At 39.2% G+C, this 25,184-nt stretch overlaps 2 protein-coding genes across 3 annotated transcripts in view; both read right to left on the reverse strand.

Moving 5' to 3' along the window:
- The window catches only part of LOC139959964 (uncharacterized), a 51,012-nt gene extending 42,364 nt beyond the window's left edge, over positions 1-8,648 (reverse strand). Inside the window, exons 1-3 of one of the 2 annotated variants that reach the window (XM_071957921.1) lie at positions 8,438-8,648; positions 6,927-7,154; positions 6,555-6,790 (exon numbers count right to left, since the gene is read on the reverse strand). In XM_071957921.1, coding sequence (XP_071814022.1) covers positions 6,555-6,790; positions 6,927-7,068 — 378 coding nt within the window. In that variant the 5' untranslated portion in view covers positions 7,069-7,154; positions 8,438-8,648. The remainder of the gene's footprint in view (positions 1-6,554; positions 6,791-6,926; positions 7,155-8,437) is intronic. The other variant, XR_011790269.1, reaches the window with a different exon arrangement.
- Positions 8,649-13,056: 4,408 nt separating this feature from the next.
- LOC139960170 (uncharacterized) lies at positions 13,057-21,150 on the reverse strand. The gene is made up of 2 exons (XM_071958333.1): positions 21,043-21,150; positions 13,057-19,847 (listed from the first exon to the last, which is right to left on the reverse strand). The coding sequence occupies exon 2, from the start codon at positions 19,692-19,694 to the stop codon at positions 14,025-14,027; it is 5,670 nt and encodes a 1,889-aa protein (XP_071814434.1). The 5' UTR covers positions 19,695-19,847; positions 21,043-21,150; the 3' UTR covers positions 13,057-14,024.
- Positions 21,151-25,184: the final 4,034 nt, after the last annotated feature.

Consider the following 25,184-nt stretch of genomic DNA (forward strand, 5'->3'; position numbering starts at 1 on the left):
ACACATAGTTACATTCCTAGGTACCGATTGCTAGGGCATCCAGGTGAAACGTGTATTAAGCATTACCCTGGTTACATGAGATTCTCAGCTGTTCGAGGGAACATGTACGTGTGTAGGCCTACTATAGGGCCTATATGAATACTATGAGGGTGCATATATGTACTATATCAATACCGTGGGCGCAATAATACATTTTGTTGTTATAGGGCCAATGAAGCCTACAGTCAACTATTTTTGCTTTATAAAGATGCTTTATTTGAAAAGATCGCACTGCGTTTATGGTAGGCGAGAAATGAAGCTAAAAAAGAGCCGTACATTAACGAAGATGCATAAATGTAGGCATGAAAATATTCTTATCCCTGGCATTTGGTGGGGGGGGGGGGGGGGGATATGGTGCATTACATCCCCTCCACCCATTTTCATGGGGGGATATATCCCCCTCCACCCAGGATCGCCGCCCATGGCCATATGTGATCCATTTTTCGACCTTAATAATAAGCAACATTTCCAGTAAATATGGACACAAAATGCACAATTTAGTATGACTGGCATGTCATTTAGTGTTTATAGTGATAATACAAACACAATTACCATCTATGTTTCTAAAACTATTATGCCGCCGAACTTCGCCAGAACCTTTTTTTGGCAAACAAAAAATAAAGCATACGGGAGGGGGGGGGGGGGGTTGAGCGATCACCGACATCTCACATAAAGGTCGTCATCAATTTTTTTTTTTTTTTTTGCTAAACTTTTTTGTTTGTTTTGGTGACGGCTAATAGGGGGGGCGCGCGCCTGTTGCACCCCCCCTGGATACGCCCCTGGTCTGTGCTGTCATTGTGGTATATGCTGGTTTCACTTTTTTTAAGGTAGCATACGCCTACTAAGAATCCCATTGACTTACACACTAAATCATAAAGGTAATGTGGCCTCTAAGTATAGATAGAAGTTCTCACTAGCTAAACGCTTCCCATCACTGGATAGCTGGCAAGTTGGCCATTCATGGCACCATCAATTTTCCGTATTATGAACATGTTGTTTTGTTGCTATGAGAGACTGAATTTTTCGTCACTTTTTTTTTTTCGTAAAAAAAAAACCTCTTTACTCAGTAGTAAACTAAATTTCCGTACGCTGCTCCTGGGAGGCCTAATTGACCCAATGTTTGCACCACGTATATGGCAAGCCATATGGGACAAACACCGCATAATATATCCTCGTATTAATGGGAATATATACGCGTATTAAATCAGACAATCACTGGCATGTCTTATAGCTCTCACAAACGAATTTGTATGAACTGTTCATAAATATGTATATATATATATATATATATATGTGTGTGTGTGGGGGGGGGGGGGATGCTAGTGTCCTGCACTCCCTTGTGAAATCTTGGAAAAGAAGGGTTTGATACCTGCAAATAAGTAATTTGTACAAAATAAAAATGACAAAAAGCCGTATAAAGTAGATAAAACAAAATCTAAGAAACAAATTACCAGACTGAACGTTTACGAGACCAAATTCTTAAGAAATATTGTAGCCTTGATGTGAATTAACTTGACCCCGGAGTCAATTGACATCAAACACCAAAACAAGATATAGTTACTATCATATGACGATTGTTTCTTTCTTAAAGGGATGGGTAGCGAAAGAGGGTTCAATCTGGGGGAAGAGGGTTACGGTGGGGTAGGGTGGCACAAACATCATCTGAGAACCTGAGACCTCCGGTAGGGTGTTTATAGAGGGACAAACACTATTAAACAATTCTACAATGGCCTCAAAGTTTCAAAAGCACAATAACCATAAATATTGACAGGATTGAAAGAAATTTCGTTATGCTCATAAATGGAGGGGATGTTATTACAAGATTATAACTTTTTCATTGTTTCTAGTTTTATTCCTGTATCCTTTCCTGAACTTTTATTTTGTTACATGAGTTGTAAAATAAGCTTTGTATAAATGTTTCTCTCTTAGCGACATTCTCAAGTATTTACTGAAGTATTGCTTGGTTTCGTATAATTGCTCTCGGTACAACATCATAGCAACCTGAAGGCTGTATTTTTGCGACCTATAGCAGAAGCCAGAAGAAAAGGCCCGAGAATTTGGCTCAAGTTTTAGATTTTAGACGCAACGCCAAGTTATGTCGGTCCTCTTCTCTGTGTATGGAAACGATGTACGAATGGCTTAAGTAAAGTCAATATGTTTTTGAATTTCTCCTGTGAAGAGGGATATCTGAAAAATGACACTACCATTGGAATTACATACCTGTAAACGATATCTGTGATAATGTAATACTATATCATACTAAATCAAGCCATAGACTAGTATCACTGGGTTCAGTTCAGCTATTCAATAGTCGAAGAGTAATTTCAGCCAGGACGAAACTATAGTTTAAAAATCTTGAGCGTATACTACTTGAGCGTATGTAATAAATTTTGTTAACAAAGCTTTAGAAACAAGGAAGAAATAAAATGCCATTGTTCTTATTAATTGCATCAACATAATTAACAATAAAATATAGAGTGCAATGCATTCATCTACACGGGATTTAACAACAAGTTGCGAACTTGATTTTCTTGCTAAAAAATTGCATCCGCCGTATTCATTGTGCACAAAATTCATTTCCAAATCCTGTATAGCTGGAAACGTTGTTTTAACATGTAAAGAGCGATATAGAAAATATTCCACTAAAACGTTCCAAGTACCAGACTTTCCTTGTTACTTTACATTATGGTGTTCGTAAAGTTAGAGACTTTTTTCAACATATTTTGTCGTTCTTCGTCATACCCTGCTTTTAGCAATGACCTTTTCCAACATATTGACAAGCAAATAATGGCTTAAAAAACAGTGTTGAGGAATTTTGCCTTTGACCTGTGGCCCATGATGTCACGTAACCAATCACGCAGGCACGAGTTTCATTTGTCAGGCACCTACCTACCAAGTTTGAACGCGATCGATCTTACATTGAAGGAGTTGTTTGCGACACCTTTTCGCACACTTAGACAAATTTGACCTTTGACCTCAATTGACTATTGACCCCGACCCTAAACACCTAAATATGTTCTATTTTAAACTGTGTCTCTTCATTCTCTATATATCATGTGGTTTAATGCCTTTCTCGTACATCTTGACAAGCAGAAAATGGCTAAAATATATCTTTAAGGGTTCTTGACCTTTGATCTGTGACCTTTGAACCGCGATATCATCAATAACGCAGGTACGAGTTTACATGGTCAGGCACTTAAGCCACAAAGTTTGAACTCGGAATTACGGTTTAGGAGGAGTTTGCGGCACGCTTTCTTGCTCAGTCACGCACACACTCACACGCACACACAAAGACACACACATGTTTGTATTACATTCAGACCGAGGACCCCATTGTATTTTCCATTGTTCATATCCACGTACCCTAACCTTAACAATAAGATTCTTTAGAAATCACAACCGAGGACCTGGAATTCTTATTTTTCAAGTCCTCGGTCAGAATACGAAACAAACGCACACCCGCACACACACACACACACAAGAAGAGTTGTTTAAATCGTGGCAAAGGAAATATATGATTTTATTTAATATGTATTAATGATCTTAATCGGAGTTTGTTCATTTCAATGACGACAGTGGTTTGCTTACATGCTATTAGGATGAAAAATGAATTAAAAATATACAACTACAGCAACAACAAAAAACACCCAAAAACAAGGCACCTGCGAATTATACGAGCTAAAAAGACTAGAGTAGAGCTCATATCTAAAGTCTTTAATTTCTCAACGTGACCTAACGACGGCATTGGTGTCAAATTCATCAGTCTAGATAAAACAGAGAATTGACACGTGCAAAAAGTAAATATTTATTTTGTTAAAACTAATATTTAACATTTGGTGTTTTCAATTTACAGAGAGATGTTCCAACAATGATAAGTAACGCATATTATAATAGAAATCCGGACAGCTAAGAGATTCTAAAGACAATGGCATATTTTGTATATAGCCTACGTTGATATAATCACAATATAAAATTCTACAATGATGTGGTTATTCTATGTATACCTACATATACTGCGTATATTGCGAGAACGAGTTAGCCTATGTCGTATTTGCATCAGTTGCATTCGCAAAAGCAGAGGACGAAGATATTCCTCCTACATTTTCATACTGGGGCGGGGGGGGGGGGGGGCTAGAAGAAGTTGTTCAGTCGCGGGATAAATATTTTCTTCAAAATTTGAAAACATTTGTTATCACAAGCTTGCGTTGGGACGTATAGGCCTAATTTATAACCTCAGGATGTACCCATTGACCTCTAAATTTTGAAACTGTTTCCGGTAGGACCTCAGATCCCCCCACTCTCCCATCCATCCGCCCTTCAATTGGGTTGCATTCAACGGTCCCACAACCACACCCATCATTCTTAAAATTTCTGATAACCTAAAAAGGGGGGGTGTGCATAATTGAAATTTTGTGGGGGCATTACTCTCCCACCCGTGGCTACAGGCCCGGGGAAGTGAGTGTGTGTGCGTATTATATGTGTGTCTGTTGATCACTCCAGGAAGCGTGAAACCTTATGTTGTAACCTCATGGTGTTATACTCTATACTTTTCATTGTTTATCGAAAGTCGAATGTACTATATCGCAATATTTAATGATTAAACTGGCAAAACATTGCACCAGATCGTATCTGAGGACCTTCAATTGTTCAATAAAAAATTCAAAGGGGAGGGGAACACCCTCCCCTAACATATCTCCCCCGTATCAATCGCAAAATGTGCTCCTTCTTTGCAAATTCTCGGCCACGTCGCTGATGTAGGCATATATTCTTGTTGCGCATCTCAGCAACTTATAAAGCACATGTCAGCGTGTGAAAATATTGTGAACATATTACCATATCCTTTAATACATTTGAAGAACTTAACTGATGGACAATAGAAACTTTCATAAGACAGCCAGATGTTGCCTAAAAACAGCCAGTTGCCTAAAACAAATAACGTTATCGCAGTGTATTATCAGTGTAGTAATTATTTATAAGAAGCTCGTATCACGTACAATTGCAAGCTTAGCTTCATAACATCTGTTCGTGTAACAACTTATGACGAGTCATAAAAAAGTCGACAACGTATGGAAAAGCATGTTAACAATTAATTGGGAACTTTATATCTTACATTGTTTCTTATATTAGATATCTAAAATTCTATTTCAGATATCTAAAATTAAATTCGAGATATCTGAAATTGAATTCGAGATATTTAAAATAAATTTCAAGATATCTGAAATTCTAATTCAGATATCTGAAATTGAATTCGAGATATCTGAAATTGAATTCGAGATATCTGAAATTGAATTTAAGATATCTAAAATTGAATTCGAGATATCTGAAGTTAAATTTCAAATATCTAAAATTCAAATTCGAGATATCTAAAATAGAATTCGAAAAATCTGAAATTGAATTCGAGATATCTGAAATTAAATTTCAGATACCTGAAATTCTAATTCGAGATAACTGAAATAGAATTCGAAAAATCTGAAATTGAATTCGAGATATCTGAAATGCATAGGCAGAAGTTCGTAAAAAGGCCTGAAAATTAATCTACAGAAAAGTTACAGTACAAAAGGAACAGGGGGCTGCCATCGTCGCGTCGACGTATGAATGGGATTGAAACTAGCTTGCTTGCTGGCTAATATACATTACATGCATATAATTAACTAGTTGTGGAATCAATTCGAGATATATGAAATTGAATTTCAGATATCTGAAATTGAATTCGAAATATCTGAAATTGAATTTCAAATATCTGAAATTGAATTTCAAATATCTGAAATTTATTTCGAGATATCTGAAATGCTATTTCAGATATCTGAAATCTGAAATGCTATCTGAAATGCTATTTCAGATATCTGAAATTGAATTCGAGATATCTGAAATTCCATTTTAGATATCTGAAATAGAATTGCAGATATCTCGAATTCAATGTCAGATATCTGAAATAGAATTTCAGATATCTCGAATTCAATTTCAGATATCTGAAATTCTCTGGTATTTAGAGATATCTAAAATTGATTTCAAGATATCTCCAATTATTTGTAGATATCTTAATTAAATTGGAGATATCTGTAATTTAATTTGAGATATTTGAAAGTTTCTTATTAAATGTCAAAACTGCTTTCCATAAGAACGCACGTTGTCGTCGTAACGCATACGGTTCGTGACACTCCATCGAGTATGGTTATGTAGGCTAAAGGTATGTTATTACGCAGTGGTCAACTGTAGGCTTGTAATAGGCTATAGGCTCAATTTAGCTAATTGCATCTACCAAAATAAGTAGCTGAATCAGTAGGCCTAAATGTTGCTACGATTATAATCGAGTTAACGGAGCTGACGAGTATTCAAGATTAATAGAGCACTGACAAAATACCATGCAAAAAATTAAAACTCTTCAATCTCTTGCTCTAGAGGTTCTACCTCTCGGCTGGTTGTTTTAATCCCCTTGATGTTACTCTCGGTAGCGTTTTCCCACTCTAAGAGACCAAACACGCCACCCCTCCAACCCCCATCAGCCTATATCTTACCTCAAACTTCTCTTTCTCCTGCTCTAGAGGTTCCACCTCTCGGCTGGTTGGTCTAATCCTCTTGATGTTACTCTCGGTAGTGTTTGCCCACTCTAAGAGACCAAACACCCCGCCACACCTCTCCATGAACTGCAGCATTAACTCCAGATCCCCTAGACGCTCCACGATCAACACTAGCTGAAGGTTCTCATGTCTCTGTTTCACTTCAGCTACTTGGATGTCCACAAATGTGTCCTCTGTTGAACAAATTTTCGAACCAAATTTCATTGACATGCTGAAAACTAATTGTGATCACTGAGTTAAAACAAGTTTGAATTTTGATTTTCTATCACAAGAACAAAATTGAACAAGAAGATAAAGACAAAGACGTACTATCTTCAACATATTCTGGTTCTGTGTAAGTCGTTGGTCTTCGATCCAGAGGTCTGGACAGGTCAAGCTCCGTTGAGCAGCAGTGAGGGCGGTTGTTAATGTTCTCCTCGGTTTCACTGATGAGGCGGTCGTAGGGTGGCATACTCCTATTAGAGTCTATATCAATCCGCTCGATTGTTCTCCTTCAGGAAAAGTGCCAAAAAGCAGCGGGAGAACATCTTTTGTGACCTGTTATCAATCATAATCTAGTTTTTTGTGGCTTGCATGTTGAAGAGCATGAATGGAAGTACATGTGGTGAAAAAAAATTGGGTCAATTGAGGCAATTTTAGACCCCTTTAGGCCTCCCGGGAGCAGCGTAGGAAATTTGTTTACCACTGAGTGAAGAGGTTTGTTTACAAATGACGAAAACTTCCGGCTCGGATAGCAAAAAATCTTCACGGTCATGGTACGGAAAATTGATGGTGCCATGAAAGGCCAACTTGTCAGCTATCCGGTGATGGGTAGCGTTTAGCTAGTGAAAACTTCTATCTTGACTTAGAGACCACATTACTTTTGTGATTTAGTGTGTAAGTCAATGGGGCTTTTAATGGGCGTATGCTACCGTAGATCGCACCAAGTCGACCATTTTCAATAATCTGTGGTTTGTATGCCTTCACATCCTTTTGGAATGGCTATAAGAGAGTGAGGTCAAAGGTTAAACTAGTAAGTTACACATTCCTTGTCGTTATGAGATATTAGCAGGAGAATGCCTCATTACCATTACTTATGTTCCTAGATTTGTCTAATGAGAGGAAACCCAACATGCAATTATTTTAGTTTCGTTTACCAACAAGTAAACCCCATTGTTGAAAGTAGTTGTTGAAACTAGCTATTACATAAGAATACAGAGCAATACATTACTTTCACAGTGTATTATGTTACAATATGTTACATTTCGTTATGCTACCCCCCCCCCCCCCGCTTCGTCCCTGGCCTACATTGTGTTCTTAATACCTGTGGCGCGCTACGTATTGCGAGAATTAATCTTGTTCATTAGTACCTTTATGCAGTACAGTTTCGACTGTTTGTACCTAATAATATCATAGAGTTAAGAGCCTCTTTTCCTTCGAAATACCTATACGAGGTCAGAGCTTCCATATATATCATTCGTTAGAGTAGGGTGGCTTAATTTTGATATGTTGTAGACCATCAACAATCACTGCTATCAGTCCAGGATTTATTTCTATACCACTTAAAAATTTTGAAATGACCCTTTAAACATCTAAGGCTCATCATTTCAAGTGGCTGGACTACTTATTCTAACACATGACCGTTAGGTCAGTTCCTCATGCAGATGCAACACAAAAATGATAAGACTTGTGAAGTCAGATCACATATTTACAATGCGTTACAAATTTTTCAAGGACAAATGATGTTGAATATCATCTAAGAGTGATATGAAGAGGAAAAAAAAACATGTTTCGATCGAGTAAAGCTGAATATCTTGATAATCAAAACATGTTTATCCTACCTTGATTCCAAGAACAGGGACACCAAGATCAGAATGTCAAGGACAATGTCAGTGTTGAAGAAGCCAGGCATTAACAAGTATCCTCGTAAATGTTAATCGACGTAATCGTGTAATCTACAATTTGCTATATGATGACATATACTATGCTTTTGAACTATATATATCGAACACCAATCAATCATCAGGGATTGCAACTTGAACTTCTCCACTGCAGGGTAGATAATGACATGTAAATCAGTCGCGCCCACCAAAATAAGCTCCACCTATCAGAAAAAAGCGATACGGAAGCTTCGTATGGACTTTGATATATATTTGTATTGTTATTTATTTTTGTTTTTTATTGTAGATAATGTTAAGTACCCTATGTATTAATTTCAAAACGGTAATTTTCAGATTTTTGACGTTTTGACGTAGTATCAGACGTGTAATGTCGTTAAAGATATCTCTTTAATATTAAAACGCCGCCAACGTCTGGTAGTGTAAAACCTGTCTCGAAATCATCTGGAGGAGGGTAGGGGAGGTAGATGGGGGACGGGTACAGATTAACTGTAAATCAGGACTCGGGCAGCGCAGGGGTCGGGCAATCCGCTGGACTCGAGCAGCGCAGGGGTCGGGCAATCCGCTGGACTCGGGCAGCGCAGGGGTCGGGCAATCCGCTGGACTCGGGCAGCGCAGGTGTCGGGCAATCCGCTAGACTCGGGCAGCGCAGGGGTCGGGCAATCCGCTGGACTCGGGCAGCGCAGAGATGTGGGCACTCTGAATGCTTAAACACATTTATTTGGACTTAGGCAAATATCATAAACTTTACAGGCAAACATTATAAGCTTTACCTCGAGCCGCTAAAAGGAAAGTTCCTCGTCTTGCACCAGACCGACTCTTTCATTAACGAAAGAACCCTTCACTAAATAACCCCCGTATACACACGTCCGTACATAAACTGTAAAAAGGCTTAGACCAATCAGGGACTACCTGTATATAACTACAGTGAGCTGCGATCAATGGGATCGACTCACACACCTACCGCCGTGCCTGCCTATGCCAGTCACGGGAATACATCGATATAGCAAAATTACGTAATCAGTTCTTGTTCCGGATAAATATCTTTCGTTGCCTCCGCGGAGCTCAACAGATGTAACCCCTGAGGGAACGAAACGTATCTCACCATGGAGCTATAAACCTGGGAGCTCCATGATCTCACTATGGAAAAGTCGTAGCTTTCTATGGCGCGAGAAAGCGGAATATATTACGTACAAATATATATATGCTGTACTTGCGAAATATATACATGGTTAACTTCAAAAATACATTTTAGACATATTTGTATATATGTTAATAATAATATATTATCTAACAATAAGTATTCTGTAAAGATATATATACTTACACAAAAATTATATGTTTCTATGCCAAAGATATATATATTCTCTAAGAGAAAATATAAATATACATTCTCTAAGAGAAAAATATATATATATTATCTAAGAGAAAAATATATATATTCTCTAAGAGAAAAAATATATATATCCTAAGAGCAAAAATATATATATTCTCTAAGAGAAAAAATATATATATTCTCTAAGAGAAAAATATATATATTCTCTAAGAGTAAAAATATATATATTCTCTAAGAGAAAAAATATATATATTCTCTAAGAGAAAAAATATATATATTCTCTAAGAGAAAAATATATATATTCTCTAAGAGAAAAATATATATATTCTCTAAAAAAAATATACAATTGAGTGAAATGCGCCCTGCACCACTGACGTAACAGTTTACCTGCCTTACAGATTTCAATAGGCACTTGCGGTAGATCGCAGGAAATTTGAGCTGTGCAAATGACTTTCCCACGTTCGTTTCCTTTGCAAGGTTCGGCAAACTGCTTACGTAACACACCGGCTAACATTCCAAACTAATAACCTTGAAATGTGAAGAAGTGAGCAGTTACTGGCTAGTTACGGTACAGAAGGCTTCGCTGTCGAACGTACCATCGTACAATCAGGGAGTTGTTATGGAATAATCCCTGGTACTATCATGTGCAATGTGATATCGCAAACCCACTAACTATGAACTGCATTAAGATTCTGAGCAAACATGTGCGTTTTATGAATGGCCAGTGTTAATGAACAGGCTGGTCACTGCTGAAGTTACTGAACATCTTGGTCAGCACTTACAGAGCTCCGTACTTTGTACAGCATATATATATTTTTTCGCACAGAATATATTTTTCGTACAGAATATATTTTTCGCACAGAATAGGTCTTGAATGTTAGAGAATATATATATTTTCTGTACACACAATAAAAATATATTTTTGCACAGAATATAATTTTTCCTGTAGAATACATATTTTTTCTGTCTCAGAATTTATATATTTTGTTACAGAAAAATATTTTTCTGTCAGAGAATATATATGTTTTGGTACTTTGTACAGCATACATATATTTTTCGACCAGAATAAATTTTTTCGCACAGAATAGAATTTTGTTGTTAGAGAATATATATATTTTTCGTACACACAATAAAAATATATTTTTGCACAGAATATAATTTTTCCTGTAAAATATATATTTTTTCTGTCTCAGAATTTATATATTTTGTTAGAGAAAAATATTTTTCTGTCAGAGAATATATATGTTTTTTAACAAGAGAGATATATATATATATATATATATATATATATATATATATATATATTGAAAGAAAATATATGTTTTTCGCTTAGAGAATATATATTTATATTATAAATGCTTTTGTGTCAGAGAATATATTTTTGCAGAATATATATAAATATGTCTAAAATGTATTTTTGAAGTAAACCATGTATGTATTTTGCAAGTAAAGCATATATATTGTACATAATATATTCCGCTTTCTCGCGCCATACATACCAGCATGCTGGTGTAAGCTATTGTTACAGTGCGGCAAAATGCTTCTTCTCCTGCAGATTCCATGGTACAATGTTGAGGGTTTGTCACGATAGTACTATGGTAGTTTTACCTTCAGGGTGTTCATGAATTTGAGATCAAAGATCAACTAGGAGTCTTTTGTGGCCCGGGCCGCGGCCCTATATTTTCAAATTGCTCCTGTTCGCACAGTGTATGGCCAATTATAATGAAACTTGGTCACAATGTTCCTCGGGATGAGAGTTACGAGGGGTGTTCGGAAAATTGAGGTCAAATGTCATTTTAGGGGGTCATCGGGGGTCATTCTTTGTAATATTTTCAAATATCTCAATCTCATCAAGATTTTGATGGATCATATTCAAAGTTGTACTGATGATTGTTGGATTGTGTATGAATAAGGTGATGCCTAATAATTTTTGGTCAAAAGTTAATTAATTACAATTAATCCCCATTGTTTAAAAAAAAATCTGAGCCTTCACTTTTTGCCAAAGCTCCTTTAATTTGTCTCCCAGTCTCTGCAGTGTTTGTTTACATTTGTGGTTAAGCTCTGCAGAGGCTGTTAATGGAATTAAAGCAGGACTGGGAGTTGTTATTAACTGTTGAACTGTAAGCATGAGAGCCCTATAGCCAATCAGCACTTGTCGATTCTTAGAAGTCTTTGACCCTGAGGTATGTAGGCAGCTTGTGAAGTTATATAGGGAGTGCTTGTGAAGTTATGTCTGCTAAGGTAGAGGGGAGAAGGTTTAAGGGTACAGTAGGTCAGTGGTATTGTTTGAGAGAGTGGGTAAAATAGGATTTAAAGGGGAAAATAGGAATTATAGCCAGTGGTGTGGCCAGGATTCTGCTAACGGAGGGGGGGGGGTCCCTCATGGGCCCAAAATTGGTTTTGTGGGCCCTACATTTTTAAGCTCGAAAAGGTATGAGCTTCTGCACCATTGGTGCTCTAGTTTCAAGTATGGAAAAGTTCTGTTCAACTTTAGTGTAACCGTTCCACTAATTTGACAAGGTCGATTTACTAATCACATCACACTTGAATTTTTTCAAGTATGGCAAGGTTCTGTTCAACTTTAGGCACCGCACCACAATTAGAGTAGTGTACATCCGCTCGAAAGGTTAACCATTGTCAGAGAAAAGGGGTAAAAGTACCTAATTTAATGATTGTTAAAGCATATTATCAGTGACCATCATTGTTTGTTCTGCCTTTATATGAAATAAACATAATTTAATGTACAGATGGTGTGAAAATAGGGAGGATCGAAGGTGATATAACCCATTATAGAAACTCTTTGGTTAAATGTTGATATTACTCCGAACGAGCAGATGGAAGGGTGATGGTTCAGTATGCTAAACCTGCTCCTCTTCTAGCTCAAAATCTAAACGGTCATGATATGGAAGTTTGCAAGTGCCATGATAGGACAATATCTCAGCTATCATGTGGTGGGTAGGATATACCAGTTGAAAACTTTTATCTATGCTTTAGCATGTCTTGAAAGTGACAAGTTTAGTGTGTAAGTCAATAGAACAATTAATTGTGGTGCGAGACCTTTAGTGGGACCGTTCCACTAATTTGACACGGGGGTGGCTAATTTATGTGCGGTACACGAATGCAAAGGTCAAGTTTTCTTGCATCGAAAGTGTACAAGTATGACGATGATGATGACGACGTTGACGATGACGATGTTGACGGTAAAAATGACAAAACATCAAACAAATAAAGCCCTGGCACCTCCGCCGACTATGTATTGACACACACCAAATAACGGAAAAGATGATGGTTCAATCTGTAAAAGGACACAACAAAATATCCATAAGTACAGATTTACAAACACAAAAAAGATATAATATACATAGATGTAACAATTATCCCACTAATGCCAAGAATGTAAGTCATAAAGATTCATCACACATGAACAACAATTATAAACATACACTATTCTACTTTAAGCTAAATAGTCACTAAAATCACTGAACTCGATACTCAAATATCAGAAGGTGACCTTAATTATAATAATAATAACAAATATGCTCTCAAGCACATAGAGGATAAGCAAGTAAAAGTACAACACATCCTGACACTCATACCCCACTATACTAATGCACAACACAATAGCTTAATGAGTAATATGCAACGCTTCCCTTCCCTGAAGTCTAACCACATGGCCCCCTAACAACGTTAACAATATATATTCTTGAAGGCCTAGGCTCACGGCCCAAACAAACTTATATACCAAAAGGTTAAATGCCTCAATGAGGATAAACAATCATACTAGGGAACAGGAAAACAAACAATACAGCACACTAATGCCATAACTAAAGACTGATAATAGAGAAATCAAATAAAACGGCTAATTCAATGCAAAATTAAGAAAACTTACGACATTGGGTCTCTCTAGGAGGTGCATGGGTGACGCGACTTAAATCCAAGTAACCCAACTCTCAAATAAGACGAGCGCCACCTATTGGCTGCTCTCTGCCTCCAACATACCGGCCCCTAAATATCACAAACCCACTTTAATATTTACACAACATTCAAAGGAGGCAGTGCAACTCCCCCTACAACAACAATTTGAACAACAGTGAGTATTAAGTAACTTATAACTACATGCTACAACAACTAGCAAAAAATGGTAAAACCAAACAACACAATAAAATAACACTGTAATACTTGTGGAATTCACCACTAAGCTTGTACACTTCTTGTTGAAACACCTTCAATAGTTTCAAGTAAACACAATTTTCTTACAGGTCTGACCAGATTTGCACTTGAAGTCTTCACCTTCACAGATCTCACTAGGTTATCTTTTCCAGGATATATCTCTACAACTCTGCCAATAACCCACTTGTTCCTAGGAAGTTCTTCATCTACAAGAAGAACAATGTCCCCTACAGCTAAATTCCTTTGGGGTTCCAACCACTTCTGCCTTTCCTGCATTAAAGCTAAATACTCTCTACACCATCTTCGCCAAAAAACACCAGCCAAGTACTGAACTTGCCTCCACCTTCTTCTACAGTACATGTCCTTCTTATCAAATGTGTCAGCTGGAATAGCTGAGCCTTGGCGCAACAGTAACAAATGATTGGGTGTTAACGGTTCAGGATCTGACACATCGTCCGATACATATGTGAGTGGACGACTGTTCACTATAGATTCCACTTTACACATCAAGGTCAACAACTTTTCGTCATCAAGAACTTGTTCTCTAGTCAAAGAACGCAAAACCTTACGGGTCGTCCGTATTAACCTCTCCCAAACTCCTCCCATATTAGAAGCATAAGGAGTATTAAATCTCCACTTAATCATTTTCTGTTGCAAAAAACATGTGATTCTTGTCTCATTCCACGCCTCTATGACACTTCTGAGCTCACGCTCAGCTCCAACAAAATTGGACCCATTGTCTGACCTTATCTCAATGGGTACCCCCCTACGGGCTACAAATCTTTGGAATGCATGGATGAAAGAGTCTGTGTCCAGACTATGAGCTATTTCTATATGTATGGCTCTAACGACTAAACAAGTAAACATGCAGCCATAACGCTTAACCTCTGACCGACCCCTTTTTACCATAAATGGGCCGAAATAGTCTATGCCCACAAAACTAAATGGTGGCATATCTGGCTTCACTCTATCAAATGGTAAATCTGCCATTTTTTGATTAATCTTGGGAGCTGTGGCTCTCCTACAAGTGAAACACTGTGTTACAACTCTACGCACAATGGATCTAGCACCAATGATCCAAAATCGTTCCCTCAAAAGAGAAAGAACATGCTCCCTACCAACGTGACCGTTTTCCCCATGTGTGTAACGAACGACTAACTCCGTCACATGACTATCCTTAGGCAGTATTGGAGGGTGCATCATACCCTCCTTCACTGGTGCATTACTCAAACGACCCCCGACACACAAAACGCCAGTCTGTGACATATAGGGATCTAACTTACGCAAAACACTGCCCTTTAGTTTAACCTCACTGGCTTCAGACGTGAATTCCCTAAAGTGTTCCCTTTGAACACACCTAACTATGGCTTCTTCAGCCTCCTGCAACTCTGTTATTGTCAAGGGCCCCTTTAATTCAACTCTATTTCTTCTGTTCATCTTGAACAAAAGATACCTTCTGAACCTTAATATCCATGCAACATTTCTCTGTAGTTTTAACCAACTAGAATGACCTTCAAAATACTTATGAAGAACTTCATTTACTGCTTCTTGTTTAATTACATAGGATTCGACCTTGACAACCTTGACTTCTGGGTCCCCTTCCAAACCTGCAGATGCAGCTAGACCTTTAGGCCATCTAGTGTCATCCTCCCAAAGAAAGTCTGGTCCTAGGACCCAGGCTCCCTTGTCAACCAATTCTCCAGCCGTCAAGCCCCTAGAGGCATCGTCGGCTGGGTTTTGGTGTGTCGGCACATGGCGCCACTGACTAGGTGCAGAACCTTCATGAATTAAGGCTACACGGTTAGCCACAAAGGTCTTGAAGCGCTTCTCTTGGTTACTTATATAACTAAGCACTATAGCACTATCAGTCCAAAAGAAGGACTCATCGATGCGAGCACCTAGCTCACGTCGAATCATTGTATCCAACTTCACTGACAAGGTAGCAGCAGTAAGCTCCAATCTAGGTATGGTCACCTGTCTCAAAGGTGCCAGATGTGCTTTAGCCATTACAATACCACAATGAACTGCACCATCTTCATAAATGGTTCTAAGGTATGAAACTGCCCCATAAGCCTTCTCAGAGGCATCTGAGAAATGATGAAGCTCGTGACGAGATACTGCTTGTACCCCTGGGGCAAGACACCTGCTAACTCTGAACATATCTAGCTTCGAAATGTCTGCCTTCCACGCAAGCCATTCACCTATGAGCTCCCTAGGAAGGGGCTCATCCCATCCAAGCTGCCGACGGCACAAATCTTGGATTATTGCCTTACCCTTTATCGTGAACGGACATGCAAACCCAAGGGGATCATATACCGAACTAACTACACTTAGAAGACCTCGTCTAGTTAATGGCTTGGTCCTTAAATTAACCTTATATCCAAAGCTATCTTCATTGACATCCCAAAAAACACCAAGTGCTCTCTCTACAGGAAGAGCCTCTTGATTAAAGTCAATGTCTTTAACAGCCTTGGCTCTGTCATCCTGAGGGATATGACTGAGTACCTTAACACTATTAGTGATCCACTTTGTTAATTTGAATCCACCCTTACTGAGAAGCTCTTTTAACTCAGAATACAGCTCTATAGCCTCTTCTTCAGTACTCACAGCCTTTAGGCAATCATCAACATAAAAGTTGGATCTGACCGTATTAATAGTGCTCTCCTTAAAGTTACCTTGATTATCTTCAGCTGTGCGCTGAAGAGCAAAATTACAACAACTCGGGCTCCAACAACCCCCAAACACATGTACACACATTCTGTACTCTTGTGGCTCAACATTCATGTTCCCACCTGGCCACCATAAGAATCTCATCACATCACGGTTACTAGGACTAACCCTCACTTGGTAAAACATTGACTCAATGTCAGCCATGAGAGCTACTCGCCCTTCCCGAAATCTAAGCAAAACTCCAAACAACTTGTTAGCCATATCTGGACCTTGGTGGACATTCTCATTTATAGAGGTCCCTTTGTACACTGAAGCACAGTCATAAACTATCCGAACCTTATCGGGTTTCATCGGGTGAGTGACTGGATGGTGTGGTAGGTACCAAACAGCTCCATCACTCCTCCCGATCTCCTCTTCAGGGACAACTTGAGCATACCCTTTATTGAGCACCTCACCCATAGCCTTAGCATACTTCTCTTGCAAATTAGAATCCTTCCTTAACCTCTTGGCCAAACCCTTTAACCTCTGTTCAGCAGATTCCCTGTTGTTGGGTAACTCTACTGGTTGCTGCTTAAATGGTATCCCTAACTGGTAATGACCTTCAGTATGGCAAATCGTTTCTTCCCACATTGCTACAGCTCTTTTGTCATTTGGAGACAACCCATTCTCATGAGCTAGGTTTTCACTTGAGTCTATCTTCCAAAATTTTTTCAATTGAGTGTCTAGCTCAGCATTGCTACAAACAAAGTGACATACTGGGTTTCCACCAGGTTTCCCTAATGGCCCACTCACAGCCCAACCTAGTTGGGTCCGAATGGCATATGGATCACCAGTCTTACCCTTTCTAACTTCAATGGGCACTAACGCCTCTGGGACATCTTGCCCTATAAGCAATTCGACCTGCATAGGATTAACTTGTGGCAAAACAAGCTCACTAAAATGATTCCATCGCTTCAAGTCTTGCGATTTGACGATGTTTTCCTCTCTAATGGGAATCTCAGGTGCACTATAGACCCGAGGTACATTAATAACATGAGCATGATCTGAGCTCGTTACCTCCAAGTTAACAACAGAGGTGCTAGTGACACTCTCCTTACTGTGCAGTGTACTCAATGAGAGCTTCTGCTTGTTACCAGCTGTTCCTAATTTTCTTAGTAGTGACTCTGAGCAGAATGAGTTTGTAGAGCCAGTGTCCAATAATGCAAAAGTAGACACACTACGACTTCCACCCTCTACTCTTACTTGAACAGGAACCACCGGAAGTGCTACCCTTGAGTTACCGGCCCCATTGACAGCAGCAGATGCCTTTGGAGCACCTGTGGTAAATCCACTCTGTACTAAAGATTCAGGCTGCACCACAGCATCATTGTGTGCTTGAGGTGCTTCAACAGTACCTAGATGCAGAAATTTGGTGTGTTTTTTTCCACACCCATGAACACTGCAAGTCCTAGCTAATGTGCACTCATTAGACCTATGCCCTGTCCTTAAACAGTTAAAACAGAGCCTATTCTCTTTAGCAAATCCAAACCTTTGAGTAGGATACATCTCCTTAAATTCTTCGCACCTGAATAACGAATGACCACTCTTATTACACTTGAGACACGGAACATTCTGCTCTGTGAGCAAATTAAAATTTGTCCCTCTATTTCTCGCCTTGGGTTTAGAACCATCGAACTTGCCCACCACTACGTTACCTTCCTTAGCTCTCAAGCTTAACCTCCCATATACAGGATCATTCAGCTCTTCAGCTGCATCATTGATGAACTCTACTATATCGGCAATATTTGGTACCCTACTATGTCGCTTCCTAATACGACGAGCCTCCCTCACCCACCTGGACCGTAGGAAATTAGGTAACCTCTCAGCAATTGAGAGGAGAACCCTCTGGTTATTCATCTCTGCTATGAAACCCATAGAACTTAATGTTTCCTTACAACTCTGCAGATCATCTGCAAAATCTCTTAAACCCTGCTTGTCATACGAGGAGAAGGTGCCCCCAGAAGTGATGTTCTCCAACCAAGCATCTGCTATCAGGTGGTTGTCACCAAAACGATCTTTAAGGATCCCTAGCGCCCTGGGGTAACCATCGCAAGGATCCATGACGGAACAGCACTGTATGACCTTGTTCGCTTTTCCCACACAATACTGCTGCAGACGTGTAAGCTTAGCTCCATAACTAAGATTTGAACTACCAACGCTGTTCTCGAAGGACCTAATAAATGACCAGTATTTCATGGGATTCCCATCAAAATAGCTTAACTCTGCTCGCGGCAAATGAATAGCTTCAATTAACTGGTTTCGATCTTGATCTGACAGCTGTGGTGTGGCTTCTGGAACTATAATCTTCTCACTCGGGTGAAATTCCAGAGCTTCGGGACGCAACACAGCACCTTCGCTTTCAACCACATTGGAGGATTTTTTAACACAACTCAAATCAACCTTATGCTCTGCCTCCATGTAGGCCTTCTCTTCTGCTTCGGCCATAGCTATTTCCATCCTGAGGTCTAGCTCGTCTTTCTGCTGTTTCAACCTCAGCTCTGCTAGCTGTAGATCTTGTTGCTGTTGCAACAAAACTGCACGTGCTGCTAACGCAGCTTTCTTGGCGTTGGCTTTGGCTCTCTCACTTGTGATCGAGCTACTTGAGCTTGTTTGGCTTACCGAATCAGAAGGCATGACCAATGGGACATCTTGGGATCTCTGCCAGGTCGAAATCTCCTGACTGAACTCATCAAAAGCACGATGAATGGCTGACATATATGCTTCGGCTTCATGAATATCATCATCCTCTTTGAGCACTTCCAGGTATGCATTATGTGCCTCTTCAAGCTCTCCAATTGCCTGACTGTAGGCTTCATTCTTTTGTTGCACAGTAGCCCTACAGCTGCTGTCTGGCTGTGGGTTTTCTGTTATTATGGCCTTTATTTCATTTCCCAAACGGGTAAGACATCCCCTCTTGGTGGCTCTAGCCTTCTTCAGTCCTTTCACGACTGCTAGGTCTGGCTCTACTGAACCTTGTGACATCATACTTGATCAAACTTGACAACTTATCCAAACAGACGTTGTCATTGAACTTATGTTGACGGTAAAAATGACAAAACATCAAACAAATAAAGCCCTGGCACCTCCGCCGACTATGTATTGACACACACCAAATAACGGAAAAGATGATGGTTCAATCTGTAAAAGGACACAACAAAATATCCATAAGTACAGATTTACAAACACAAAAAAGATATAATATACATAGATGTAACAATTATCCCACTAATGCCAAGAATGTAAGTCATAAAGATTCATCACACATGAACAACAATTATAAACATACACTATTCTACTTTAAGCTAAATAGTCACTAAAATCACTGAACTCGATACTCAAATATCAGAAGGTGACCTTAATTATAATAATAATAACAAATATGGGAGTAATTATAGAATACAGGGCCACTCGATGATACTATCTGAGCATCCGGATGCGCGGATGCTCAGTCTCACCCCAGTACGTATGTGAGTAAAAAACGTCAAAGTCCCAGTTCTTTCTTTTTGAGTGGATGCGCGGATGCGTGGATGCGGAGTCAAAAATTTCCTAAGTCCTTTTAAGAACGACACACTATTGATGTGGAATATCTTCGTACATACGGGACTTTCAGTATTGGAAATACGTGATGGTATATGTCGAAACTTTTCGAAAATTATTTAAGTCCATTCCTAGTACTCCCGGGGTGGATGCGCGGATGCCCGGATGCGGAGTCAAAATGAAATACGTGATGGTATATGGGGAAACTTTCGAAAATTATGTAAGTCCATTATGGGGAAACCTTCGAAAATTATCTAAGTCCTTTCCTTGTACTCCCGGGGTGGATGCGCGGATGCGCGGATGCGGAGTCAAAATAAAATACGTAATGGAATTTTAGAGGGCGCCATACGTGTACGGACATGTACAGACACACCGCGCATCCGCGCATCCGGATGCTGGGAAGAGTTAATGAATGGCCCTGTATTCTATAATTGTACCCAAATATGCTCTCAAGCACATAGAGGATAAGCAAGTAAAAGTACAACACATCCTGACACTCATACCCCACTACACTAATGCACAACACAATAGCTTAATGAGTAATATGCAACGCTTCCCTTCCCTGAAGTCTAACCACATGGCCCCCTAACAACGTTAACAATATATATTCTTGAAGGCCTAGGCTCACGGCCCAAACAAACTTATATACCAAAAGGTTAAATGCCTCAATGAGGATAAACAATCATACTAGGGAACAGGAAAACAAACAATACAGCACACTAATGCCATAACTAAAGACTGATAATAGAGAAATCAAATAAAACGGCTAATTCAATGCAAAATTAAGAAAACTTACGACATTGGGTCTCTCTAGGAGGTGCATGGGTGACGCGACTTAAATCCAAGTAACCCAACTCTCAAATAAGACGAGCGCCACCTATTGGCTGCTCTCTGCCTCCAACAGACGATGATGATTGCTAAGCCTCATTGCTTCAAATGCCACCGTCTTTATGATCCACTCGGCCACAGCACTGGTATTCGCATGCGGAGAGATTGCTGAGGCAATAGAAAAACATGGTGTACACATGTAACAGTAAACTTACGTTTAGTTGATCAAAACTTTCTCGGGCGGGAACAGTAACAAATTTGACAAATCAAGATAACATGGAATATCACCAAATAATGAAATTACGGGAGACTGCACATCATTTTTCCTCCCTTCCATTAATTCGAATAATTAACCAGAATGCAAAATTGCATTCAAAGTTTTAATTTTTGCTTATATTCGGAATACAGTCTATCATGAAGATGACAGGTGACATTTTTCGGTGATGAAAACGATTATGTTCATATGCCTCTCGCTGCATGAAGAAACATGTATTACATTTTATAGATAAATACCGCTATAGGCAAGCATGTACTAGAATACGGGGAATAATTGTCTGACTCATTGCATCAATCATAAATACCATAACATATTCAAAGTTTTGGTTATATTTGTTACGTCACCAAAAGTTGGTAATGTGATTTTTTTAATCCTTGTTATAGAATGATATTTTTCAAAGACAAACATTTTATTGCAGACTTACAATTGGCAAAGGAAACGTAATAATTTCTATATACTAGAATTTAAAATTGAAGAAATCTCAAATTCAATCATTTGAGATTCTAGATTTTTAAGTCGTGGTATTCTTTTAACTTGGGGTATCAGCACAAATCGCCCAATATCGTCAAAAACATACATATAAACATCATCATTAACACATGTACAGTCGTAAACGTACACAATAACAAGCAGGCTCGTTGCAAGTACTTCTGAGTTGGAGGGGCACCAACAATTTGAGGAGGAGCACAATACTCTTGCCCACTATAACTTATGAAGATTTTTGAAGGCCCTACATAATGATGGTGGCACAGGTTGTAGCTTCATGGACAAATGGCACAGTAAAGTGACGAGGGCTGGGGGACGGCCTCCCTTTGTCCCGGCCTGGCTGCGGGCCTGATGACAAGACGTCGCGTAATCCATTGTGGTGTGTTTCCATGCAAATTGATCTAACTTAGGCTAGGTGACGATCTTCGTGTAGTGTTTCCGCACTGTATGACTGAGGACATGATTTTACAATCTCCAATGGCAAATTGTTTTGAAGTATCCGTGCCATTGTATTGGGAAGAGTATAGTTTATCTGTTTATTGATCCATAGAAAGTGGAACGTATCATCATGTAAGAATACGTTAGTGTAGTGTCATTTGAATATGGAATATCTAGAGTGTCTGTATGAAGTCGATTTGAAAGGGCGTGGTTGGGTTGTTTGCGTTAATCCATGCCTTTGGCTAAGGGTTCGAACCAACAGCGATAGATACTTCGGCGGAAAGTACTAGAATAGCGCCATCGCTTTTGTGATTTCCTAACACCTTGCTTCGAGACGTACATGCAGTATGAGTCCATTATTATAGGGGGATACCAACATATTTCATGGTTAGTCCGACAACACGGAGTACTATCAAGTGGTTTCAGTAATCTTGATGAAAATAATTATGAGCAGTGATGACATACAAAGCAGTTTAAAAGTTGAATGATACATTTCGTTATATGTTACGAGCACCGCCAGGTGCTACACGCATCGGTACCATGACGCAACCATGAATACGGAGCGATCAGGTTTCCTCTGATATACATAGGCCCGGCCAAACTTATAATGAACAGTTTAATGGTTATCATGATACTGCTCGCAAATAAATATGCAGGTAAAGGTCAGTCACTTCAAACTTCAAAATGAGCCCTACTGCCTTTATCTTAAAGCACTTTTACGTGGCACGAGTACTATAACTATAGTAACCTTTCTTGGACTATACTCACATAAATAACATGGCTTCTAAGGCCTTCAAGATTCTTGGCCTGCTTCGTAGGCATCTCTATGATTTTGAAACCAAAACTTAAGCTACTGCCTATAACTCCTTGAGTCCTTAGTTCGTCCTTGTCTGGAATATGCCTTCTCAGTTTGGGATCCACACAAAACAGGTAACATTAAAAAACCGGCGTAAAGCTGCTAGATTTGTTTGCAAGGACTATCGTCGTACAACTAATGTGACAACCCTCTTCAATTTGGCTGGCCTACCTTACAGAAGGAAGAGACCTGTTAATTCACAATTCAAGCTGTTTCATAAAGCTATTAACAACTTAGTGGCTCTACCAGTTCCTGATTTTGTTGAAATTACCAACTATCGCACCAGATCGTCATCTGCTAACGGTTTTAGTTTTAGACATGTTAGTGTTAGTGTAGATGCTTTCAAGTGGTCTTTTTGGCCAAGAACAATTCCAGATTGGAATGCTTACATTCTGAAGACTGATCATCAGACTGGACCCGAGGTTTTTTCTACGGAAGCTTAAACGTGCCATCAACATAAAAAACTTTCACCCATAAGTTGACATTTTTCAGCGTTGACTTATTGGGCATAGTTTTTTATGTTGATGACACTTTTAAGCTTCAGTAGTTTTCTCACTGTTAATCTTGTGCATGTTGCGTGCTGCTCCCTATTCAGTGATAACCACTAGTTGGTGTTTGCATAGTGCAAGACAAGACAAGACAAGTACAACAGCCTGAATATAGCCTATGAGTTCGCTGTAGAATTCCCCCTTGGTAAATGAGGATGAGTACGTACGAGTACATCTGAGCTCTAAGCGCGACTGAGAATACTAAGTTTGCACTATATAGGGTGCTATAGATAACAGAACTGCCTTGCGTGAGTATTGAGCCTTTACGAGTACAATACCATAAAAGAGAGTCTAAGTATGACGGGTAATTACAAATGTCAGAATATGAGTAAGGACTCAATACAATTAAGTTCCCTCAAAGTGTTTCTCTTCTTTTTCTTCCGTCCCGGAAGAGCTTCCGAACTGATTCAAGACGAGCCTATGGGAATTACAGTGAAGGCTGGTATCATATTGAAATTTATCATACCCAAATATAGAAATATCTTACTTCCATGCGTTCGTCAAGGGACCTATACTTCTGGGGCCACACCTCCCTCCCAACTTAAGGGTATCACCCCCCCCCCCTCCCCCTCGGCCCCAGCAATTGGCAGACAGGATGTTACAACAAGAAAAACATGCTGAGCAGTAAATGAATATATATCATGTAAATGCGGTACAACTTGCAGTCGGAAAATTCGTCATCGTTTCAAACTTTGCAAAGTATAGTTCCATTTGCGTCTAATAACCCTCCATTTACCAACATTTCTCAAAAGAAAGGAGCTAGAAGCCACTCCTTTGTCCCCCTCACTGATCTGTACACTAAGTGTACAGATCAGTGGTCCCCCTCCCCTGTACGACTTAAATATAAGTATACAACACCCCCGTACATAAAGTTAGCTGTTCCACTGGCGCTCGTAATCCATGCAGTTATGCTATAGGTCCTAGTTCCTTTATAGAGTATAGTTCTGCCAACCCACCCCATTCTAAAGTCCATCCGCTTTGCCACACATTTACATCGAAACAAGTTTTATGAAGGGAGCCTTGTTAAATATAGACATAATATATAATGACAATACCAAATACAACAGCAATAATATGGGCTTTATTGGGTGAATTACTCATTTTGTACCCACTTTTGGCTTCTCTCCAAGCTATAAAATTGACTCGATAATGGGCTTCGAAGCAGCAGAATAAGAAATAATTACAGACCGAATATGTTGTACACGGACACCAAGCATTATGGAACCATGTTGACATTAGCCAATATTCATGCAAAGACTTTTACCTCAAATTTTGATAAGTATCCTGAAAATGTTATCCCTAAAACTATAGCTCATCGCTGATTTCCATTGACAATTCCAATAGCAATACTGCTATATAGGGAAATGTTTTGTTCCATGCACCCGGATCCTTACCTCCCTGACGAAAAAATGTTGCCAATGAGTAGAAGTCGATGTTTGAAAAAATATTTAAATCGGATTTACAGTTTAAGGAGTACGATGTATTATATCGGCACAACACATAAT

This window comes from Apostichopus japonicus, chromosome 19 (genome assembly GCF_037975245.1).
Source record: "Apostichopus japonicus isolate 1M-3 chromosome 19, ASM3797524v1, whole genome shotgun sequence".
In the NCBI taxonomy this organism is placed as follows: Eukaryota; Metazoa; Echinodermata; class Holothuroidea; order Aspidochirotida; family Stichopodidae; genus Apostichopus; species Apostichopus japonicus.